Source organism: Lagopus leucura, unplaced genomic scaffold, assembly GCF_019238085.1.
Source record: "Lagopus leucura isolate 7727_CA_CO unplaced genomic scaffold, USGS_WTPT01 Super-Scaffold_100157, whole genome shotgun sequence".
NCBI classification, from domain to species: Eukaryota; Metazoa; Chordata; class Aves; order Galliformes; family Phasianidae; genus Lagopus; species Lagopus leucura.
The window spans coordinates 3803155-3816295 of NW_024962334.1; the positions used below are offsets into that span (position 1 = coordinate 3803155).

At 40.5% G+C, this 13141-nt stretch overlaps 1 protein-coding gene across 3 annotated transcripts in view; it reads right to left on the reverse strand.

Moving 5' to 3' along the window:
• PDE1C (phosphodiesterase 1C) overlaps positions 1 to 13141 on the reverse strand; it is a 164015-nt gene that overhangs the window by 135487 nt on the left and 15387 nt on the right. For all 3 annotated transcript variants that reach the window (XM_042889222.1, XM_042889223.1, XM_042889224.1), the window contains exon 3: positions 9428 to 9454. In XM_042889222.1, coding sequence (XP_042745156.1) covers positions 9428 to 9454 — 27 coding nt within the window. The remainder of the gene's footprint in view (positions 1 to 9427; positions 9455 to 13141) is intronic.

Genomic DNA, 13141 nt, shown 5'->3' on the forward strand with positions numbered 1-13141 from the left:
AAGTTTTTTCTTTCTCTCTCACTTTCCCCCACCTGCCACCAATGTTGCCTTTTGGTCTGACCGCTGAATTGAAGAGAGAGATTAAAACAATTCTTTACTGATTTTAATTGAATTTGAGACACAGCTTAGGCAAAGGGTCCTGAACTAGTCATGGAAACACTGCAACTTAGGATAATTTAAGCAACCACCTTTTGCAACTACCTAGAATATTGAAATCTAAAACTGCCTCAGAGTTGCTACAGCTCATGTATTATAATTGCTTAATGGGAAAATCGATTACCTATGCATTACTTAAAGCACTGGCTCAGAGGGGTCAACTTTTTAGCAGCTGCTGGGATTACTGGTTTGACCAGATAAAATTTGGCATTCAGAAAAAAGAAAAAAGAAAAAAAAAAAAGAAAAAAAGATATCTGTGTATATTGTCTTGTTTCTTCCTTCCTTGCTTTGGTATTTCTTAGGGTCATAGAATGGCCTGGGTTGAAAAGGACCACAGAGATCATCTTGTTCCAACCCCCTGCTGTGTGCAGGTCGCCAACCAGCAGCCCAGGCTGCCCAGAGCCACATCCAGCCTGGCCTTGAATGCCTGCAGGGATGAGGCATCCACAGCCTCCTTGGGCAACCTGTTCCAGTGATCCTTGCCTAGGAACTCATGGATATTCAACCGAAGGGCAAAGTGCAACAGCCTAGATGCAGCAAGTGGCAGTGAATTCCCAAATGTTAGGGTTTCCCACTTGTTTCTTGAGCTCTCCCTTAGAAAAAAAAAAAAGGTTTAAGAGAGACAAAACTATTTCAGGTAGTGTGTGTTAGTGGAAGATCAGAGTCATACAGAGATTCAGGACTAATGTTTTCCTTATTTATGCAGTGAATTAGAAAAAAACTGCACACTTAGGAAAGAAGGATGAGGAGGGACAAAGGAATTGGAAATGGCAGTTAGGGAAATGAAAGAGTGGAGAGAAATGTTTTAACACTTGTGTTAACAACTGCTTTCAAGAAACAGAACATCTGCACTAGCATCTGAAAAAAAAAAACAGTTCTGGTTTTACGGCGCAAATAAGAAGGAAAGGACAAAGAGAGATACTCCATAGAGCAGCCTCTGCCTTTGCTAACAGTTATGCCAAGCTCCATCAAAAGAAGGCCCTTTCTGAGCAGCACCAACTGTTTTCATCCAGACCTGGGAAAAGTCTGTTCAGCCATAGAGGAATTGCATGAGTAGCAATCATCCTAGCTTCCTCTCCCTTATGCTACCAACATGAACACCAAAGTTAATGTGTTTTTCACTAAGGGGGTTAAACTGGCTTCCATGCATCAAATCTGAGTAATGCACTTCCAGGGGGCTAAAATAAAATAAAATAAAATAAAATAAAATATCAACTGTATTTTATGGAAAGATCATGTGTAATAAACAATAATATAGGGCTCAGCCGAATTCTTCATTATGTTTTATTATCCTTTTTATACGAATCACAGGCAAAGAACTTTCTCTTAGATCCCTTCACCATATTCTAATCTAACCATTTGAATGTGCTTCAGTAAAGTAGCTGAGATGAGCTAAAATCGAAATGTACACTTACTGGTAGCAGTGTACCAGAAAGTAGAATAACATTTCATGCAAGTAAAGAACGAAACTGCAAAACCCCAAATTAAAAAGCAAATCACTTCAATGTAGCTAAAAATAAGTCAGTGTAAAGAGTTCTGGATATCGCTGAAAGCCAAATTAACCCAATGGGAAGGTGTCAGGAGCCTGGGCTTATTTTCTCCTATGAGGCTTTCCAAATTCGTATGTGCACTATCTTGTTTGGCTCCAATGGTAGAAATAGAAGTGCCAAAGCAACATAAGGCTGTAGTGCACCTTATCTGTCTCACCTATTTTTAGACTGTTAATCACCTGGGTGCCTCACTAGTGAAAAACCTATCTCCAGCAGATTGTTTTTGTGTTGGTTTTTGTTTTGGTTTTGGTTTTCCAATACAAAGCCTAGAAAAGGAGAAGAAACAAGACTGCTTCTGTTCCGTCTATTTCCCCAGGACTTGATGAGGAAAACCTGTCAGGCACTAAGAATTTTAAAAAAAAAAAGCATCTATACCTTTCAAAGTCATTTCACACAATTTTACTCTACCAAAATGGGAACAAATGTTATAAAATTACTAATAACTTCCTCCAAAATGTTATAGATATTCTGGTTTCCTTTCATCTACGGAAGAGTAACCCAAATGCATTGCCAGGATCCAGCAAAACACATGATCTAAAACCCTGAAGCAGTTCTGTACAGCCTCTGTAAAACCTGAAGCTAGATGAAACCAGTTATGAAAATCAGTTTCATATACGGAGAGAGAACTAATGCAAAAGCAGATGTGTGTTATCAGCTCTGCTGAAATGACAACGAAGTCTGTGACCCAAGCATGAACACTTTCAGGAAAAACCTGGACGCAGCGTTTTTGTTATGAAGGACACTTGTCAGCACAGTATTTCAGTAGCATAAGCTACACTTGCCATGTTCAAATCTGGCAGAATCCATTCCTTCTCATGCAAGATGTGTTACTGTTAAAATAAATTCTATACAACCAATAACTTTTGGATGTATAATAAATCAGCTGGAAAAACTATGCTTGATATAGTAAATATTTTAATAGTCATTCATCATTAAGATCTTGCACTTATTGATAATTTTTCAACACTGCAATATGAGATACGGCATAAAATAGATATTGATAAAATAACAGCAACATAAAACAGTAAGAAAGATTTCATTTAGTCATTCTATTTAGTCATCACTATTTAGTCATTTTTCAGGACTGTTTTGAAATTACTCTGACTCTGGATAAAGAAGTCCCATTACTCTTGCCAAGAATCCAAAATTTATATCTTCCTCTATCATCACATTAAGCCATCATATTAAGAAACAGCTGTTACATTTTGTGTAGAAAAACTCAGCAACATTTCAAGAGCAAGAAATAAATGTGTCTGTATGGAGTCTGATCTCAAAGCACCTTCCAGTTCTCATAAGAGGGAAATGGGAGAAGGTAAAAAAGAGGGAGAGTATGTAAAAATGAGGGTCATCTTTAAAGTTTTCTTCTGACACAAAGTTCTAGGAGAAAAAAAGCTGGAGTTTTCTTCCCCACTCAACGTGACGTTTCTCTGCACGCAGCCAAGTAATATCAGCTTCCCCCATGAAGGGAAGCCCAACCAGCACTGAGCTTGCGCCACCATTTGTTTATTCACAGCTGTGTAACGCTGCCGCAATGACTGCACTGAAACTACATTAAAAGATCATTCACATTGCAAAGTCAAGCACCCAGAATGCTAGGAAATATCAAATTAAGGTTGGCAGTGACACTTTAAGTTGGCCATTCATGTGCAAATTAATTACAAGCTTTACTTAAATACCATTTTCAATTTTTTTCCCAGTGCACTTATGATTCTGTGCTGCACTCAGTAAACAACATTCAATACGTCAGTCCCTTTTTTTAGTGGATTTAAACATTCATTAAATTTAACAGAACTAGTTCCACGTGTAATATTACAGAAATAAGTTAGTCTCCGTTTGCAAACTGCCCAGCAGCAATGAATTGAAAAATTAACATCAGTTTCCCCAAAATGGAGTTTCAAGAAGTCCAGCTGAAGCAACAGCAGTGAGATGAGGAGTTCTCAGTAGCCAAAAAAATTTGCACTTCACAGAGAATTTTGACATATTTGGTTGTACATTTGCATGTGCATGCTACTGATTAGGCTATCAACCTTTAATGCATCCTACATATATATATAGTATTGGAGACAATCCAGCAATAAAGAAAAACTAAGCTAAGCAGTATTATAATTACTTGTAAGGCTTAAGGAATTAGGGGAATTTCTATTATTGGTAATTAAGATAACATTGCAAGGTCAATAGATAAGCGACAAAAATTAAGTGGTGTCAGAATTAAGTTCTATACGACTAAATATATTGTCAAATTGAGTGAGATGCTGAATTGCAAATTTTAACCAAGGACACACTGCTGTCCTAAAGCATTGGGAACAGGAAGAGACAATCTCCAGAGGTCCTCTCCAGTCTACATTATTTGATGGTTCTCTATCAATAGCACTGACCACAGTCTCCATATGTCATGTTTTATGTGTATAAAACAACGAGCTTTCAGAGAGCACCAATGCTTTCTTCTCTTTAGCCTGTTTCAGAAGCACTGAAGGACAAGACTGACACCAGTGCAGTTTTCTGCAAATGGTAAAGCTATAGGATTTGTCCCTGAGTAAATGCTTTACCTACAGACTACCTGGAATGCAAATTGCAAGGCTAGCAGTTTACCAGCATTGTGAAGTAAGCCAAAAAAGACAGTGGATTATTTTCCTCCAAAGTGAATGTCCTGAAGACACTTGTCTGCTAAAGCTACACACTAACATATACATATCACTTATAAAAACCCCTTTTTTTAAAGAAGGGTGTTCACATTAACATTCTTTCCCCTGAGTGTATTAACTAAATGCCAGAGCAAACTGGAACTGAGAAGCACGGGCACAGTGGAGAAAGAAAAGGAAAATGTGGGAAAGAGATGAGAAAGAACAGTTTATGTGTTTACTGCCTGATTGCACAACGAAGAAACAGCAAAATCCCTCTGAAAATTAGGGAATTTTGATGGTCCGACTGCGTGGTTTGTATCACAAATTGAGCTTTTTTAATCATGGCACAATCTTGTTTCTAAAGACATCATTAGTGTTTTGGAAGGCCTTTTAAGATGCTTCTTTCAGTGTCACAGCCACATTTCAAAGGCATTTTGGTTACCTTTCTTTTTCTATTATTTCATATATGGCATTAATAGGTAGTTAGAGGGGAAAAAAATACATTCATTCATGGTGGATGGATAAAATATTGGGAGTCTTCACTTAGTTTTTATATAAAAGTGAACTTTAAGAGAAGCATTTGCATCTTAAAGAAAAATTAAACTGTCCAATTAACCAACATGTAGCTAAACCAAAACACAACAGACACAGTTCTGTGTTACTGGCTGAGTGCACATGCTTTAGTGCAAATTACTGGGGGCTGCAACTAGATGGTATTTGAAATTCCTTCCAACTTAAGCTATTCTATGATCATAATGGCAAAGTGCCTTCTAACACAGGATCATTCATTTGACAAATCTTGAGAAGATATATAGGACTTCAGTGAGTCCTTAGAAGTGCTAAACTGACTGCTGGCTGAACTTAAGGTCATAGAATCACAAAACCATTTGAGTTGGAAGGGACTCTTAAAGGTCATCTAGTTCAATTCTCCTGCAATGAACCAGTAAACCTACAGCTCAGAGCCCCATCCAGCCTGACCTTGAAAGTCTCCAGGGACAGGGCAACCACTGCCTCTCTGGGTAACCTGTCCCAGCACTTCCCTGCCCTTACTGTAAAAAACTTTTCCTTATACCCAATCTAAACCTCTCCCCTCTTATACATAGATCTCTCTGAAACTAATGCTCCTATTTATTTCCATGGAAGATACAACAGCTACAAAGAGCCCAATAACACTACTTGACAGAGCAAATTCTCAGCTACAAAACACTATTTTTCAACAGTCACCCCTATCAGCTATGCATTTTTTGCCAGCAAATCTGTATCTTTCTAATTTAGAAACAAGGATGTTGTGGAGGGCCATGTCAAAGGCCTCACTGAAATCCAGAGAGATGGCACCAGTATCTCTTCCCTTCTCCTCTGATGCAAGTACACGATGACAGAACACCGCACAGTTGGTCAGGCAGGACCAGCTTTTGGTGAAGCTATGCTAGATGTCCCATATCACCTCCCTCTCTTCCATATGCCTTAGCATAGCTTCCAGGAGGATCTGCTCCATCATCTCCCCCAGCCCTGAGGTCAGGTGGACAGGTCGGTACTTCCCTGGGTCATCCTTTCTACCCATCTTGAAAATCAGTGTTATATTGCTTTTTTTTCCAGTCATCAAGGACTCCACCTGACCGCCGTGACTTTTTAAATATCACTGAGAGTGGCTTGGCAACAACATCACCCAATTCCCTCAGGACTGTGGGAGACCCACAGACTTATGAATATTCTTTAATAGGAGCCTGATCTTTGCTTACAGCAGGAAGGACATTGCTTCCCCATTCCCCACCTTCTGACCCACCTGCTTCAGGGGTGTGTGAAGAGCAGTTGACAGTGAGGCAAAAAAGGCAAAAAAGTTGTTGAGTACCTCAGCCTTTTCCTTGTTGTTATCAGCCTGCCTGTACCTCTCTGTTGGAGGTACACCCTCTTATGGGACTATCCTTTTCTTATTGACATACCTGCAGAAGCCTTTTTTGTCCTCCTTTGCACCTCTTGACAAATTCAATTCCAGCTGGGCTTTGGCCTTCCTCATCCCATCCCTACTCAGCCTAGCAATATCCCTATACTCTTTCCAGGATATCTGTCCCTGCTTACACTGCCTGTGCATTTCCTGCTTTCTAGTTTGACCAATAGGTCCCAGTTCAGCCATGCCAGCCTCTTGCCTTCCTTTCCTGACTTCCTACACCTGGAGATGAAGAGCGGACAAAGGAAAGCTTCCTTCAAGATCCGCCAGCTCTGTTCTGCTCACTTGTCTTTGAGGACAGTTTTTCACAAGATTTTGTTGAGTAACTCCCTGAAGACCTAGAGGTTGGCTTTCCTAAAATTTAGTGTCCTGATTTTACTATTTGTCTGTTCCATATTCTTTAGGATTGTGAACTCCACCATTGCATAATCATTGCAGAACAGGCAGCCTGCAATCCTGATGTCACCGATCAGTTCATTTGCACTGGTGAGTAACAGGTCCAATACTGCATCCCCCTTGGTGGGGCTCTCTATTACTTTGCACAATAATTTCTCCTCCATGCATTCCAGGAGCCTCCTGGATTGCCTACAGATGGCCGAACTGCTTTTCCAGCAGATAACTTCATCAGAGGAGATTGAGCTAAACTAAGAAGGGATTGCAAAGGGCTACCTGAGAGGTTCACTTCTTGCTCATCTCCCAGTGAACAGAAGGCAGTGAGCAACTCCCACAGGCATCCCACAGCTCGGTGCTTTTGGGTTGCTGGGAGTCTCAGCAGTCACACAGAACATGACCAAGGTTTCAGGTGCTCCAGAAAAAGCAGAAGCAATGCAGGACCTGGGAATTCACAAAAGCTTCTGCTTTCTGTCTATTCTCCCTCTTGCTGACACCCTCTGCAAGCTACTATTGCCTGAGCTACCCACTCATCACTTACCCAAGGTGAGTGAGATGGAAGAATGATAGATGACCTGAGTTCTCATTAAATATCTTGCTTCTCCAACATTGCTGTGATCAATCAGTATCACAGTTCACTGGTTCAGCTGCAATTACTAGGTGGAGACTAATAAAATTAGGGTTGTCTAGACAGCTGTGAAACTTCCAACTTTATGAGGAAAATCATATCAATACATTATTGTTACAAAAGCATTTAAGTCAACTCAATTAGGAGAATTAGGAATGATCAATGCAGGAGTCAGTGTCTGTTATTTCCAATTACAATTTTAGTGTGGCTCAGACTTCATTTGGGCTCTTTCTCACAACTTCTCTTGCACAACTTCCTTCTCAACAAGGAACTCAGGGAAAACTGTTTCTTTACACTGCTGGGTATGGAAGAGCATTCCTCTTGCACAGTCAAGTGCTGTTTACTACCACTTTTGCATCATTATGTGATTACTGACAACATTCCCAAAAAAGAGAAATGGAGAAGATGCAAAAGCAACAACGGGATAGTTTTGCTTGAGCTGCCAGTAGCCCTCCAGAGCCTGGTAAAATATGAATCACAGAGATGCTTCCAAAAAAAACCGCAACAAAGGAAAAAGAAGAAAATCCCACAACAGATAAATGTGGGAATTGAAAGTAGAGACCTGTGCCAAGTCATAAGTTTATGTGTATTTCTGGAATTACCATCTCGGAGAGATGCTACTCTATGCCAGCCTTCTGATGCACAGCTACCCTGCCACCTCCTTTTCCAGACATCACGCTTCTGCATCAGTTGGCAATACATGCAAACTGTCCATCTGGTGGGGAAAGCTTACCCTTGTAATGGTATGCTTAAATAGATTGCCATTTCAGATGCATTTATCTGCACAATGTCATTGATACAAGATTGTAGGAGCTGGTAACTATCTTCTGAGGTTGCAGACACTCTCCCATACAAAAGAGATGCTGAACACAAGCCTCTCTGATACTAAGGCTGTGTACACAGAAAATACATCCAAATAAAACATGACACTGGACAACACAAGCAGTGCAGGACACAAACAGCAATCATTCATTCTGGAAGACATTTCAGGCCCAGCATAAATCCTCTTGCAGCAGCTCCACACCTCTGGCCACAGACATCTTCATAATTAACATCCATGGAACAGCAAGGGAAACATGGGGCAAAAGTGGAGCTGTGTGCAGAAGTAGTGTCAGCTCCAATTGCAGAAAAACATCTAGACAAACCTGCACCTTGTCTCTACTGTGCTTCTCACTCTATGCAATGCCCACCTGCACAGTTGAGCACATAAACCCCTGAATAAGCCTTTTCCACTGACCTGTCACAACTCAAGGACACGACATCAGTGACTCACGCCACCACAGTGCCATCTCTCTTGGCTGTGACTCAAGCATATCCACAGCCTGTCCCACCACTGTTGCATGGGGTGGTCATCTGAAGCACAAGGCAACAGTGAAGCTGCCAGCATCCAGCACCACACAACGGGGAAGGGTATGCTCAGTAGAGCTGCAGGGTTTAGTCTTCAGGAAGCACTCTGCAGGAGTCTCAAATTCAGTTAAAGTCGACACAAACTAAAGATGCTCAGCGTGTCATGAGACTAAGCCACCAATTAATGCTCCAGATGTGGAGGAGGAATCAGCTCAGCCCCAAAAATCTGGGCTGTAGAGAGCGTGGTCTGACGAAAACAAGCATAAGGGCTCCCAGGAAGGAAAAACAAATCTGCCAAAGAACCCCATTAGTCCTCCCTCCTGCAAGGAGGCAGTCAGTTAACTGAATCAGGGAGCTGTAATAGGGCATTTTAATCGACAAGATGCTGCTTCCCTTCAGTCTCCTGCAAAGGCACAGATCATTAGCAACACTACAAGCCAACAATCCATTTTTTTATTACAGGATGAGTAAGTGATAGGAGTTAGGACCAGCAGATCGTGCAGAAGGAACACAGTGACGTTTATCAAGGTTTGACCTTCAAGGGCAAATATTTTTGTCTTCACTCAGGGAGATCTTCCACCAACATCACAGAGGAGGACTATCACTAGCACCAGAGGGAATGCAGAGCAGCAGTGCAAGATTGGCCTTCAAACAGGGCAACAATCCATGGAATGGCATTTCATTGGGAACAAAACCAATCTTGTAACAGGAAATCCTCCTTCAAACCCCCTAACAAAAAAGAGACAGATAACTCACAAATACCTTCCATACCTCTGTGATTTAGTCTTACCTTTGCGATGTTTTCTTGTATTTTCTCCTGCAGGAAAAGAACAAAACACAACTGAGATAAGAAAGCTCAACTGGTGAGGATGAGAAAAGGAGACTGTCAGTAATAGGGGCAATTAAGGGATGACACTTATGCCATAAGATGGTTCCAAAATTCATGCAGCTATCTCCAGCTAAATTCAGCATCTGTTGCATTTAACTGCAGCAGAAAGAGGAGTGAGTTTGCCTGTGTGTGTCTTGCCCTTTTATTTAAGAAAGTGTCACAGCAGCTGGAAAGGAATCAGTTACTACTCTAAACAGCACGTGACAGGAACCACCTTCTCATGCTGAGGTGTACTTTTTGTGTCTCCATACAGCACAGAAATGTGGTCTGATATGTGGAGAGCCCACTGTATTATAGTGATGGTGATGTGATGCATCAGATACATTGCTGTGGTCAATTAGTGCAAAGCTATAGTGATTTTACAGCAGCTCTGCTCTGGAAAGAAAGCCCAGGTCCTCACAAGTTCTATTCTCTGCCAAATGCACGTACATCAGGACCTAAGTGAGCTGTGCCCAGGACCAGAAATGGCAAGGACAGCGGGATGCTAACAACCTAACAACCCCACCTTTCCACTGCATCAGTTGTGGTGAAGGCTGCAAGCTTTTCTCTTCTTAGCAAGGTGCGTTTGTTCTCTACAGACAGTGGCACAAGGTGTCAACATCCAATCAGAAATCCTGCTGTGTGACCATACAGTCAGCTGCAGAGGTATTTCTGCACTGTACTTTGAATGTCAGCTCATTATCTTGCAACACTGCATTCAATGTCTTCATACAGTGCTTGGCAAAGCAGGGCACTGATCTCACTTGAGTTCTTCCATGCTTTTGTAAGTTAAACTGAAACTAGTGAGCTCTAAACTTCACAAGCAGCGATGGTAACCCAGTGAGGACTACAATGAAGAGTGCAAAACCGACATCCTGCTGCTCAGCAAGACACTAAGAGGTGGTCCCTGCCTTCTGAATATGTAGTAATGGTGTTGTGCTGCAAGCATCCAACTCCACTTCCTCATCTCTGATAGTACTGCAGACAGAATATTGTCTAAGTCACAGGACCAGCATACCCAAACAAGGGGTGTTCTTTCTTAAAAATAGGGGTAAAAAATTACATTTAAAAAAAAAAGAGTGCTATTTTATACTTAAGATAGTGTATACTGGCTGTCAAATTTTTCCTTCGATAGTACTTTTAAAAATAGCACTCAAGCACTGCTTCTGACCACGCCAGAACCATAAATTAAGTGCTAGATATTTACTTTAGAAAGATTTTTGAATATTTTATTTATATTTGGACATATGAAGAATTATTTATTTAAATTTGAGGCGATGCAGAAGAGTAAAATAACAGACACAGCAGCATCAAGTCTAGCTTACTGACGTTAACGATGCTGATGTACATAATCAGAAACCCATTTGGGCCCATCTGATTCTAAGGGAAATTTTCATTTTAATTACAAAAGGACGAATAACAGAAATTTTGTCCTGCAGAGTTCCAATTTGGAAGTTGTATCCATCAGAAATATTCTGACCAGCACAGAACTTCACTAAAACTTCTTGCAGAAAGAAGCTGCTGAAAAATCTGCTTGCCTGGCCATTCAAATCCAGGTTGATTACAATACCTTCTTCCAAGGAAATCCAAAGGTTTTATTCAGAATTTTATTTCTCCTACATCAATACAGCATATTAAATTTAAAAATTAAGTTATTTACAAGCCATTTATTTCCCCTTTAAGTATATCATGGTGTGTTGAAGAACTATCAGAACTAATTTTTCCCTTTATTGGCTCGTGACTTTCACACGATTTTGTAAAGTCTTCCTCTTTGTGAAGTCAGCCTTCACATTTCAGCAAAAATACTGGTAATAATCTCCTGATTGACTAAAGGTTTCTTGCAAAGAGGTGGCCCAGCCTAAGAGTGCTGCTTGCATTTAAGTAAAGCATCACTTTTCTTATCAGTTACACCTTTAACCTTATTTTCAAGAATATTTTTACTGCACTGGAAAACCATACTAGGAAGAAAGCATTTGCCTAGTCACAGTTTTAATATATATTTATATTATTAAATTATACATTTTTATTATTGATTTGTACTGTTGTTTCCACACCTGCAGTCCAACTACAGTCAAGGTTTACGTGTACCGAGTTAGCGACCACATTTACAGGCACTGAATTTGCTTGTTTCAGTTGAAGGAAGAGAACGTGACTAAAGGAATCTCTACTCTTATTTTCAGCATCATTACTACATGCATTTGCTTTGGAAAGAAATTAGTAGCTGCATCCATACTTCTGCTGACATCTAGCAAAACGTTTACTGTACACCTGAACTTCCAGAATCCCAAAAAGAAAAAATTCTACACCGCTATTCACCAACAATATTAAGTGATTATGTTGTCAAAGTTAGGCTGTTTTCAAAAACAGTCTTCAGTTTGCTTTGAAAAAGTAGACAGTATTGACATGATCTACCTGCTTTAAGATTGCAAGCCACCGCTTGCACCCATCTTCCATGAAATAAGGTCACTGCAAAAATTAAATTAGAAGGTGCCTCTTTTCATACCACAATCAGCATCAACAGATGGTTGCAACCAGCCACTGAATATGGGTTAACATGGTGGGGTGAGTTGTTGGTTTTTTGTTGGTGTGACAAGTTATCCTGGTTCATCTCTCCATGAGGAGTCTATGCAAGGAGGAACTGAGAAACTAAACTGACTTTGGGAAGAATCTGGAGCCAGATGCATCTTCCACATGGGTGGAACCAAGGGACACTTGATCTTCTGATATCAAAACCAAACTGACAGAAAAATGAGCTTCCTGCACCTCTGGGCTACCCAGTGCTTGTGCCTGCATGAGACTTGGTGACATTATCGAATCTTTTCAAGCTCTGTTTCTTTTCTCACTGTACACACGCTGTGCTAGAAGAATTACCACATCCATTCAACTCACGTTTTCTGACATGGAATGTATTACTCATAGGTCCAAGATATTTTTTTTTCTCATGCTGAAGAGAATGAAGAGGTGACTCACACTAGGTAGGTCCTGTATTACTAGTATAAACTAGGTATAACTTCACTGAACTTCATGCAATTGCATCTGCACAAGCCTAGTACCAAGTGCAAACCAGTACTCGTACAAGTAGGCTGCTGGAGTCTAATGAAAGTGAACCCAGTGAGAGTTGTAACATCTGTTCTTTAACAAGAAGAAAAAAAAAAAGTGGTGGGGAGAACACAACTTCTGACAGAAATGAGATGAAGACGGAAAGAGTTGAGGCTTCAATTTCAGTACCTGCTTTTCTAGAGATGAATGAATCTTTTGTATTGTAACATTCTGGTGAGACATAAAATTAGGACTGATGCCTACGACCACACTTTGGAAAGTATTTAAGCAACAAGATGTAGATAGCTAAAGCTACATGAGCAGTCAACTTCCATTGAAACAAACACGCAAAATGTATGTGCTATCATTCTCATCAGCTTCTACATATCCTGCTCCCAGCATCATGTTTCCATCCCTGTCATGCAATGCTGCTGCACCCTTAGGCTTTCTTCAGCCTAAAAGGGGAATCTAATTCCCTTTAGATTCCTTTTCTGTTCATCTGATAGCTCTTCAGGGTTATGCTCTGTATAAATGTGGATTGTACATAAACTTAGCACAACAGCAGCTAACTGGAGCCCAAGTTGTTCCCAAAAGCCC